The sequence below is a fragment of the Castor canadensis genome, chromosome 5, assembly GCF_047511655.1.
Source record: "Castor canadensis chromosome 5, mCasCan1.hap1v2, whole genome shotgun sequence".
In the NCBI taxonomy this organism is placed as follows: domain Eukaryota; kingdom Metazoa; phylum Chordata; class Mammalia; order Rodentia; family Castoridae; genus Castor; species Castor canadensis.
Genome location: NC_133390.1, coordinates 11,939,935 through 11,951,214, shown reverse-complemented (window position 1 = coordinate 11,951,214; position 11,280 = coordinate 11,939,935). Strand labels below are relative to the sequence as shown.

Here is an 11,280-nt window from a genome sequence, read left to right as displayed (position 1 = left end):
GCTCACAGAACAAAAGCATCCAGGAGCGGTGAGCACTGGTCCAGCTCATCCTGTAACCACCCGCGTCCTTTCAGTGGAAGGCAGACAAGGTGTAACCTTACACAGAGAGGCAGCAAACGTCCTGGGTCCTACATTGAGGCCGCTACTATTACGGTTGCGGCTGCTCCTCCTCCAACAATGTAATCGGGTCTGCGTTCGCGCCCTGGCCCACGCCCCGCTACCTCCCCAGCCTTCAGTCCACCCATCCATCTATCCATCCATCTAGGGTCCAGCCAAGCCAACCCACAGCTTAAGGGGGGGTTGGGTGGCTTGGGGTGGGTTCGGCTGGTGGGGGAATTCACCACTGAAAGGTCCAGAAAGCTCAAGCCCAGAAATCCCAACAGAGCGGCAGCTGGAGGCGGCCCGACTTGGGCGGTCCGGGAGCGCGCGTCCCCGAGGCCGCGCAGGGTCCCCCTGTCTGGCGCTCAGGTGGCTCCGCCGCCCACTCCGCCACTCCCCTCCCCTCTCCCGCGAGGGTCGAGTTTGGCTGTTGCGCGCGGGGAAGGAGGGGCTACGAGGGATTTGAAAGTGCACAGGCTGCGGAGTGGAGCTCGCATCTGTTCCCGCCGCCCGCGACCGGATTAAATTTCTGCAAATTCAAACTGAATGGGGCTTTCTTCTGCTGCCTTCCAGAGGGCGCCTGCAGCCCGCCGCGCGCTTCTCTAGGGCGGGAGCCGCCACTGGGCGCACCGCTAGCAGCGAGCGAGCCGGACCCGAGCCCAAGCGGGCCAGACGGCGACAGCGAGGGCAGAGGCGCCCGGGCTCCGGGATCGAGGCCACCAGGCTCCGGGATCGAGGCCACCAGGCTCCGGGACCCAGCCTCCCGACCGCGCCCCTCCCGGGCCAGCGCCGCTCCTTGTGCACTCCAGCAGGGCGACTGTCATTAGCCTTCTGGACGGGACCAGGGGCGGGATCCCGGTGTCCTGAAAGGGGTCGGGCGACCCTCTGAGGAAGAACTTCTTGGGGGCGGGTCCCCGGTCTCCCGATCGCCTGGGCGGCCGCTATTGTCTGCGCGCCGCGCTCGGTGGCGCGGAAGGGGGCGTGAGCGCGGCGGTCCGGGGCGCTGGGCGCGGAGACCCGGGCCGGGCGGGGCCGGGTCCAGAGCGGCGGCGGGAGGAGCCGGGGCAGCCGGGACGCCGGAGGAGGAGGAGGAGGAGGAGCTGCGAGCCCGGGAGCCGAGCGGGAGCGGCGCGGGCTGCGGCCGATCGCGATGCCGGCGGCGGCGGGGGACGGGCTCCTGGGTGAACCCGCGGCGCCCGGGAGCGGCGGCGGCGCGGAGGACGCGGCCAGGCCGGCGGCGGCCTGCGAGGGAAGTTTCCTGCCGGCCTGGGTGAGCGGCGTGCCCCGCGAGCGGCTCCGTGACTTCCAGCACCACAAACGCGTGGGCAACTACCTCATCGGCAGCAGGAAGCTGGGCGAGGGCTCCTTCGCCAAGGTGCGCGAGGGGCTGCACGTGCTGACCGGAGAGAAGGTGGGTGAGCGGGGTTTGCGGGATCCCGGCGGGGGCGCGGGCGGCGGGACCTCCAGAGAGCGCTGCGCTGCAAGCAGCCAAACGGCGTCCCGGGCCGGGCGCCTCCCCTCCACCTGGCTTTTCGCTCTGGTTAAAGGAGCTGGGGAACCCAGCGCGCGCCCGGCCCTCCAGCGGGTCATCAGGCTCCTATTGAAAGGTGGTCTGGGGTCCGTGTCTTGGTGGTGGTGGTGGGGGGGACTGATTTAGCCGCGAAGTGGTCCCGCATAGCCTGATTTTCGAAGGGCGCCGCCTGGCGGCCGTCAGTGCGGGGGGGAGGGGGTGGGGGGGGCTCTGTTCTCTGACTGTAGGGGCTGCAGATCTTGGAGACAGGAACCAGAGCTAGAGGGCCTGAGCCCGTTTGTGTGTGTGTGTGTGTGTGTGTGTGTGTCGGGGGTGGGGGTTAGATCGGGAGGAAAGCCTTGTTGCTTAAAGTTTGATCCCTTCCTGGGTCCTGCAAATGAGTTTGTGGAGGGGGGAGGCTGAGACCCTAGGGACATTCCTCTTCTGGTGTGGGCTGGAATAGCTAGGGAGTTTTCCCTGCAGAAGACAGTTTCATGCACCCCGTCCTAGCCTCCAGCCCATCCCTTAACCCGTGCTTCTCTCCACCTACCCCTCTCACACCTTCATCACCCACCATTCTCAAGCCAACCAACCACTCTCGTCCCCCTTCTCTCCATCCCCCTTACATCTCCATTCTCTCCAGCCCTGAGATGGTGGGAGCTGCACCAAAGACCCTGCCTCTGGCAAATACAGAACTACAGGGATGCACCCAGACTTTAGAAGATGGGTGATGCCTTCTCTAGAAGAGGGAAAAGCAAAACAAAGGAGGATTCCCCACCACCACCCCATGACCTGGAGGGTCACCTCTCCAGCCTAGTTAGAAGTTAGATGGTGGGAAACCTTGCCAGGCCAGGTGCAGGTAGATCTCAGGTGTAACTCAGATCTGTTAGAAGAAACCTAGGAGACTCTTCTGACTTTTGAGGCTGGGTGGCCCCAGGCTGTGAGGCTGGCCCAGTCAGGGAGTTGCCTCACACTTAGAGCCACTCCAGGTTGCCAAATTCATGTCATCTCAAACTCAAGAATCCCCTTCCCTCCTAGGCTAGAGGTTGCTCAATTGGAGGGGGTGTAGCCCCTTTTGAAGAGACAGGAGGGGAGCTCAGGGTGTCTTAACTGAGAAAGTAGCTTGAGAACCAAAACTTCTGCCCAGCGTGGGGTTCACGGCAGGCCTGTGCTATGACCATCCTCTGGTGACAGGGCCAAGGTGCCCTGCCCTTCCCCTGGCCTCATCTTAATTTTAGTTTTCCTTCCTGTTCCCACATTGACCTGGAGACCTTTGCATTTGAGCAAGGGTCACTCACTTTGTAATTTGTCCTCTATTTCTATAGACATAAAGGAGTAGCCCTTTTTTGAGGGGGACGTAGGGTTAGAGTGACTAATTTTTAAAAGTGCCTCTTACCTGAATTTCCACGCAAGAAGGGAGTGTTCAGTATGAACTCACATGAGTAGCTCTTCAAAGAAGAAAAAAACCCTCCAGACATCTTTCTAGTCCAAGGAGAGTGAGCAGTACTTTCCTCCTGGGTGCATAGTGGGCTGTCTGCCTAACACATCGGGTCCGTGAGGGCACGAAGACGCTGTGTCAATCAGTGAGCTGTCCCTGTGGAGACCGGTGGTGGAGGTTGATTTTCATTTGAAGCCTACAGGATTCAGTCTGGTCATGCATATTTCCTCTGTAAATTAGAGGTGAATCTGTATGCTAAGAATAAAGTGGCAAACATGAGTTCGTTCATCCTGCCTGCCCTGCTCACAGCTTCCCCTGGCTTCTCTCCACTTTCTCTTGGTGGGCTGTGCCTCTGGCTCCTCACCAGTGCATTTTTGCTCCTAACGTAAAGCTCTTTGCCCTCACTGTGCCCTGGGATGTAGTCAGAGCTCAGCTGCTACCCCCCTCCACCCCCGCCCAGTGCTTCAGCTCTGGAGTCTTAGCTGGGCCCCCTGGAATGCAGGGAATTACTGCTCAGATGGGGTGCACAGGAGGAGCCCCCCTTTCCAGTTCCTTTCCATCCTCTGTCATCTTCTCTCCATCTTTCCAAGGGCAAGAGGTATTAATTGGATGCAAAATGATTTCCCTGGACCAGTTGATTTAATCTAGTTAAAGATTGGTTCCTAACAGGGTAGAGGTGGCTAGCCAGGGATGTTTATGTTGAAAAACTTGGTTTTCCTGCTGTGTTTTTCTCTAGCCTGGGGGATCTGAGCTCCAGGGATTGCAAGCATGAGGAGAAATCTGGATTTTAGCTTACTCAATTGCTGGCTTTAAAGAAACAATGGTGTCATTCATAGCAGCTATCTCCCAAATCCAACACCTTTAATGCTTAACTAATAGCTGTGGGGTTTAGCTGATGTAGCGATTAAAGTGTGTTTTTTCGGGGTTTGTGTGTGTGTGTGTGTGTGTGTGTGTGTGCATGGCTCTGCTAGGATCACTGAGTTAACGAATCCCCATCTCCACTCTTGTTTTGGGTATTGCCTTACTAAGCAAGGCCAAAACAAAGGTGAAGGAAACCCCAGGCTATTTGCGCCCTAAGTTCTTTTCATCCTGGGAAGAGGTGTTCATGAGAGCAGAACTGGGAGGCATTGACGTGAAAGGCCTGGGGGAGGCACTTACCCCCCCATCACTTCCTCCGTTCTCGGGGTACATATGGTTTGCTTCTTTCTTTCTTTCCTTTCTCCCTCCTTCCCTTCCTCCTTCCTTTCCTCCTTTCTACCTTCCTACTGGAGTTTGAACTCAGGGCCTCTCCCTTGCTAGGCAGGTGCTCTGCCACTTGCATCACACCCCTCCAGCCCTAAGGGGTACATACTTTTGGATAAAGCACTTAGCGTTTCTCTTTTCCTTTCTTTTTTAATGGACACAGCCTATTCCTGAAGTTGTGAATACTCTAGCAAGAAATAGGTGTATCCTCCCCAACCCGCTCTGAGGAAAAGGATTCAGGGCAGTGTTTCTTGGGAAATCAGTTCATGAAACAGGCTAGAGAAAAGGAAGAAGATGAGGGGCATTTCAAGTTTTGCCTGATCTAGCTGGTCACAGCTGCCATATAAAACTCTGCACTGTTTTGGGGGATTTGTGCCCAAGCCCAGAGGATTACTGGCTGAAAGCATTTGGGAGGGTATGTGTGGTGTTGTGTTTTAACTTAGTACGCATCTCCAAAGTGCTTTCGGTGAAATCCTCCATGGTTTGCTGGGAAACCAGACCGCCTGAGTTCAGTTGACAAAAGAGCCACTTTTTCCTGACTTTCATTTCAGGTTCAATTCTATCTTATCGAGAGACCCCTTTTGCTCCCACTACCCACAGGACAGCATTTGACCTGCCTGTCCTCCGAAGTTGTTTGTTTAGAAGTAATTTGAATCTAGATGGCTTTTTTACTGATTGAAAAGAAAGGACGGCTTTGGGCTGAGACCTAATTTTGTCTTCCTTTGGCTTGAGTTAATGGGATCTCTGTAAATCCGGCTTTAAAATAAATATTTACTTGATCATATGAAATCCTTAATTGGGATGTTCTCAGTCGCAGGGAATTAAGTTGATGTGTGGATCAGAAAAAATTATCAGAGAATGAGATTCTGAAAAGAATCACTTGCTTGGAGACAGAGAACAAAGTTACTGAGGATGACTGTGAGAGATTCAGAGAAGTCTCACTTGCTGTCCCTGAAAATGGTTCTTCCCCTCTTCCCCTGCCCCTCTTTTTTTGGTAGTACTGGGGACTGAACTCATGGCCTCAGCAGGCTAGGTAAGTGATCTACCCCTTGAAGGGACCCCAGTCCTTCTGTTCTTAGTTTGTTTTTCAGATAGGATTTTGTGTATTTCCCTTGGCTAGCCTTTGACTGTGATCATCTACCTCTGTCTCCTGATTAGCTGGCAATACAGACTTCACCACCATGTCTGACTCTCGCTGCAAGTGGTTCTGTTAACTATGAAATGCACAGTTTCTGGCATATGATAGGTTATAATTATATTTTCTAAAAGTTGATAAAAGACAGTTGGAAAAACTTGATGGAGGGAAGTGGCAGTATATCTTAGGAACAAAGATAGTCTGGTAGGCAAGAAAAGCAATAGTACCAGGGCAAAGAGTCAGTGCCACCATTACCTTCTTTTGTAATTTAGAGACAAAGTTGGGTACATAAAATAATTGGTTAAGATGTTTAAAAATCTTGTTCTAACCCTTGTTTTTTTTTTTTTTGTTTGTTTTTTTTAGCCTGCTTTTCACTTTCATAGAGCTATTTTTGGGCTAAAAATAAGGGTTGCCTGCTTAGTAAGTTGCCCATAATCACGCACAGAGCATGGCAGTGCCAGATACCTGGAATGAAGGAGTTACTAAAAATACCCTTCACTGTGTTTTGCAGAGCAGGAAGTATGACTAATTTTAGAGGTGGCCTTTTGGCAGATCTGTTTTTAGCAAGTATTTCTGAAACAAACAGGTGCTAAATCCTGTTTTTCTTTTTAGGTGCTAGAAATTTCAGGGGTGATCTCCGTGAGGAACAAGAAATGCCTAGAGAACTAGAAATTCCTATTAGTCGTCAGCAGGGGCTTGTTGGTAAGAAGGAGGCGTTTGCAAAAGCACCTGCCTGAGTGTCCTCTGTGAGGAGCCAGTGCCTATAATTTCCCGACTGCAGGCTGCAGTCACGAGCACATTCTTTTGAACTTCCTGCCCTGCTTCCATCTTTTTGAAGTACTTGAGAATGATGGAAATTGGTACATAGGGCCTACTTCCTAGCGTTCACTGATTCAGGTCCCGTGGACTTCAAAGGGGACTGTGAGCACACTGCAGAATGGTGCCCGCAAGGAGGGGCACAACCCTACATTTTCTCTGCAGGTGTTGACTCCAGCTGTGGGCTTAGTTCCTGTGCATACTGGTCCAACCATGAGACTAGAATCCTGCATGCTGCCAGCTGTTCACAGAAAGTGTGGCAATCAGCCATCTTAGTGGTTTTCTTCCCAGAAGGGTTGGGCGGTGACCCCTACTTTACCCAAAGAGATGAGCAGGTTGATGTTCTCTGTGGGAAGGTGACTGATTATTCATGGTATAGCTGAGAGACTTACTCTCTTGGCTACTTGCAACCCAGTTGGGGAGCGTCGTTTTAGCTAACTGCTGTGGTCTCTTCCACCGGTTGGCCCAGGCTCTGGCCAAGTTCAAGTGCTGACCTCCCTCTTGCTCTCTGCTGGGGGTGCTGCTAGCTGTGGAAAGATGACCAGCAGGAAAGGGGTAGAAGCATAGGACCAGAATACTGCCTGCATAGGCTGATCCCTCGACACACTTGAGACAGCTACTACGGCTCCTTTACCGTGGATACCAGCCCAGAGGTGCTGTGTCTTATGGTTTATTCAAGATCTTGTATGCAGTTTTCTCATTAGATGCAGGAAGCAACCTTGACAGGTGAGAACCAATTTGCTAGGGTTCTCACCTTATTGACAAAAATGGAATGCGCTGAGATTTTTCTCTTTGACTTTATTAGTTTGCTAGGGCAACTGTAACAAATGACCACAAACTAGGTAGTTAAACAACAGAAATTGTATCTCTCATGATTCTGATGTGAGGTGACTTGTGAGCAGATCCTGTGTTCCAGCCCTTGGCATCTGGCCCCATGTTTCTCTCCAGTTACCGTCCTTGGGCTCTATGGTGTTTTCTAGATCTTGTGGGGCTGGAGGCTCATGTCCTGCATTTCTCATAAGGACTTTAAGGCTACAGAGCCCGGCTAATTCATCAACTTGCCAGTCTGATCCAGAGACAGTGCTGCTTTCCTGGAAAGAGGCCTTCTCTCCCCCATCACTCTTGAATGGAGGGGGGGAGTTGCTGAGGCAATCATGGGAAATTGGATGTTTTGACAGCTAGAGTAACAGTTGGGACATTCTGATGGACTAAAAGATGACTCAAGATAGAGCCATCTCTAAATCCTTGGATCACCTCCACTGTGTCCCCTCTGCCCTGGCAGTACAATTTCTAATTGCTGGGTTCTTTTTGGATTTTAATGCTTTTTGTGTTTTTAAGATGCATTTGGTGAAGTTTTAGAATAGGTCATATAGACACTGGTCTGAAATTTAAAGGTTTTGAGAGTGTTTGCAGTGAGAAATAGCTGACTCTTGTATGTGTTCCTCAGCTCCTGGGTCCTATCTTTAGATGAGGCCCCTGTTTCTGGTTTCTTTTGATCCTGCCAGAAATGCCCTAAATATATGCAACCCACATATATATTTGCAAATGTGTGGGTATAGACAGATACATTTTTACCCTGTATGTGCTGTTCAGTATGTTGCTTTTTTCAGTTAGAAATATGTTTTGAAGTTTTTTCCCTTAATTATAGATTGCCTTTTTTTTTCTTTTTTTTTTTTTGCTGTACTGGAAATTGCACTCAGGACCTTGCTCTTGCTAGGTAAGCTCTCTGCCACTTGATCCACACCCCATCCCTTTTTGCTTTAGTTTATTGTCAGATAGGGTCTCACGCTTTTGTCCAGGCTGAAACCTCTTACCTCTGCCTCCCAAATAGCTGAAATTACAGGTGTTTGCCTAGTCTAAGAGTTTTTGGATGGATTAAATAACGCTTTGATCTTCCTAGGACAGGGGCAGCCTCTGGGTGGTACGTGTTGGTAGCTGTGGATTCACAGATTCTCTCTCTTACTCCCCTGCTTGCTGCTTGTGGGGATGCCTGAGGTTGAGCGGGTGGTTTGGCTGGCACTCTGTAGAAAAATTCTGGCACAGAAATAGCTGTTAACATAAGCACCTGGGTATCAGAGCGACAGGTGATCAACCAGAAAAAAGACAAATGGTTTGCTGTGTCACAGGATTGCTAATGGACCCTCGGCTCTTTCCTGGGAAAATGTACCAACACTGCAACAGATGGGAGAAGTTGCTATTTGCAAACATACATTTTTTTGGGCTGTCTCCCATGGAGATATATGTAGCTTTGGAGTCTGTCTCTTTGACTATCATTTTTGTACATAAGTTTATTAGTCTTCTAAGCCAAATCCTGCATGTGCTTTTCTTGTCCACTTGCTGAACCATTTGATTCACTTTGATCTCTCCCGCCTGTGTTACCTCTGCCATTGTCATCCTCTGTTTGAGTTCTGGTTGTCTGATATCCTCCCTCATGGTGTTTTGGTAAGTTATCAAGCCTTCTTTCTGCTCCTGTCTGGGTGCTTTTGTTCCATGAGGCACCTCTTTTGATCACCTGCTTGTTTATTTATTTATGCATTGGTACTAGGGTTTGGACTTAGAGCCTCTTGCTTGCTAGGTGCTTTACCACTTGAGTCGTGCCTCCAGCCCTTTTTGCTTTAGTTCTTTTCCACCTAGTGTCTCAAGCTTTTTGCCTGGGCTGACCTCAGACCACAGTTATCCAACCTCCACCTCCTACATAGCTGGGAAAATGGGCACGTGCCATCATCCCCAGCTTGGTTTTTGAGATAGGATCTTACAGTATGCACCACCACCCCCCTAGCCAATCACCAGCTCTTCCCAGATCTCTGGGTACAACACCTTGAGAATGGGGCAGCAAAAATGAGTGTTTACTAAGCACTGAGCCACCAAGGAGTTTTGCTCTGTGTTAGGGACAATGGGATGAAGGTCAGATTCCTAGCAATTCCCTTGTCTACCTGGAGCAGCACAGGGATTTTGTGTCCCCCTGAGTTACTAAAATCCTACAAGAAAGAATGAATGTTCAAAGCCCTTAGCATAACTGCGATGTTCGTTATGGGTAAAACCCTTCACGTGTGGTAAGGGACACTTTTGCACATCTGCAGTCCTGGCCTGCTATCTTTTATGGGTTCACTGTGAGGTGAAGAGTGTGAGCTAATATGTATTTGTGTGTGTGTGTAAACACACTCAAATATACACACACATAGGTATACATGTATATATACACAAATGCATATGTGCATATGTGTACATAATATTTAATATAAATTACATGATACTATGCTAAGTACAAATATAAACAAACATGCCTTCTGGCCGCCAGATTTTCTCCCTGAAGAAAGTAGTGGGGACTGGTAGCTACGTTGAACAGCTCAAGTTAGCATTCTGTGTAACTTCAGTACTTTTCTTTTTCACTGGAAGGAGAAAAATCAAGGAGAGGAGAGAGGTTTTTGAATTAAATGCAAAGTTACAGACGGATGTCTGATGTAGCACAGTGATGTGTCCTTGTTAAACCAGCCTTCTGCAAGAATGAACACAAAAGGAGGGTGCTGGTGGCTCATACCTGTAATCCTAGCTCCTTGAGACCAGGGGAATCACAGTTCAAAGCCACCCTGGGCAAATAGTTTGAGAGACCCTATCTCAAAAATACCCAACACAAGAAAGGGCTGACAGAGTGCCTCAAATGGTAAGCACCTGCCTAGCAAGTGTGAGGCTGTGAGTTCAAACTCCAGTGCCACCAAAAAAAAATTGAAAAAAGAAAGAAAGAAAGGAAAGCATGAAGACAGAGTACTTATTCAAAACCAAACAGAATACCCAGTGCTTTTGCCAAGTGTATGAGACAGACTTTCTGGAACTACACCAGTGCTTCCAAGCCTTTGCAGAGTTCTCTTTGGACTGAGAAGAAGGGACATCAGAGGCAAAAGGAATGAGGAAGTGCCTGGGGTCGACATAAAACCAGGGAAAGGTTGAGCTCAGAATATTTTAGCATTTTATCTGAGCCCTACTTCAGTGAAACCAAATGGATAAAGATAAGCATTATCAGGGTGCAATCTGGTTTCCAGTTGGAATTGCTGCTACTCTGATGTAGAAGGCTAGCTCTCTAAGCGTGTTTGTTCTTTATTCCAGGTTAAAAACTTAATTAGAGAAGCTCGCCTATGAGTCAGTTCTCAGTTGAATATTTGCATTTAATAATACTAATAAAAAAAGCTTATTTTGAAAACACTTCTCAAGGTTTGTGAAGTTTCATTCCCATAGGATGACATTTTATTCTATTAAAAACTAACATTTATGAGCAGGAGTTGCAATTTCAAGGCCAATTTGATGTAATAAAATTTGAATTTCCCGCTGGAGGGAAAACACTATGTGGCTTTTGTACTCCCACCTAATTCATTACTCAAAGAGGTTTTTCTTATGTCAGGAATGAGTGTCTCTCCTGTATTCTTTCTTTCTTTCTTTCTGTCTCTCTCTCTGTCTCTCTCTCTCTCTCTTCCTTTTATTTTGTGGTACTGGGGTTTGAACTCGGGGCTTTGGGCTTGATACACAGGTGCTCGACCACTTCACTGTGCCCCCCAGCCCTTTCTGCTCTGGCTATTTTGGAGATAGGGCCTCACTTTTGTCTAGGCTGGCCTGGACCACGATCCTTCTTCTTTATTCTTCCTGCTATCACTGTGATGGCAGGTGTGCACCACCACGCCCAGCTTTTTTCTGTTGAGATGGGATCTCACAAACATCTTTTACCAGCTTGGCCTGGAACTTTGGCCCTCCTGATCTCAGCCTCCCCAATAGCTCAGGATGACAGGGGCACGTGCCACCATGCCCAGCTTATTGGTTGAGATGGGGTCTTGCAGACTTTTTTGCCCAGGCTGGCATTGAACTGCAATCTTCCTGATCTCAGCCTCCCAAGTAGCTAGGATTACAGGCATGAGAGTCATCAGGCATTAACTTCTTTGCCTGTATTTTCTAACTTGCAGCATAGTAACTTAACCTGTTGGTGTCATGCACTAAGGCACAGACTCTGAGGGGCTAACAGCTTTGGTTTTCCATCTCTTGCTACTTAATACCTGT

At 49.5% G+C, this 11,280-nt stretch overlaps 1 protein-coding gene across 2 annotated transcripts in view; it reads left to right on the top strand.

Annotated features, from left to right (window-relative positions):
- Window positions 1-443: 443 nt before the first annotated feature.
- The window catches only part of Hunk (hormonally up-regulated Neu-associated kinase), a 112,447-nt gene continuing 101,610 nt past the window's right edge, over window positions 444-11,280 (top strand). For both annotated transcript variants that reach the window (XM_020153990.2, XM_074072813.1), the window contains exon 1: window positions 444-1,510. In XM_020153990.2, coding sequence (XP_020009579.1) covers window positions 1,250-1,510 — 261 coding nt within the window. In that variant the 5' untranslated portion in view covers window positions 444-1,249. The remainder of the gene's footprint in view (window positions 1,511-11,280) is intronic.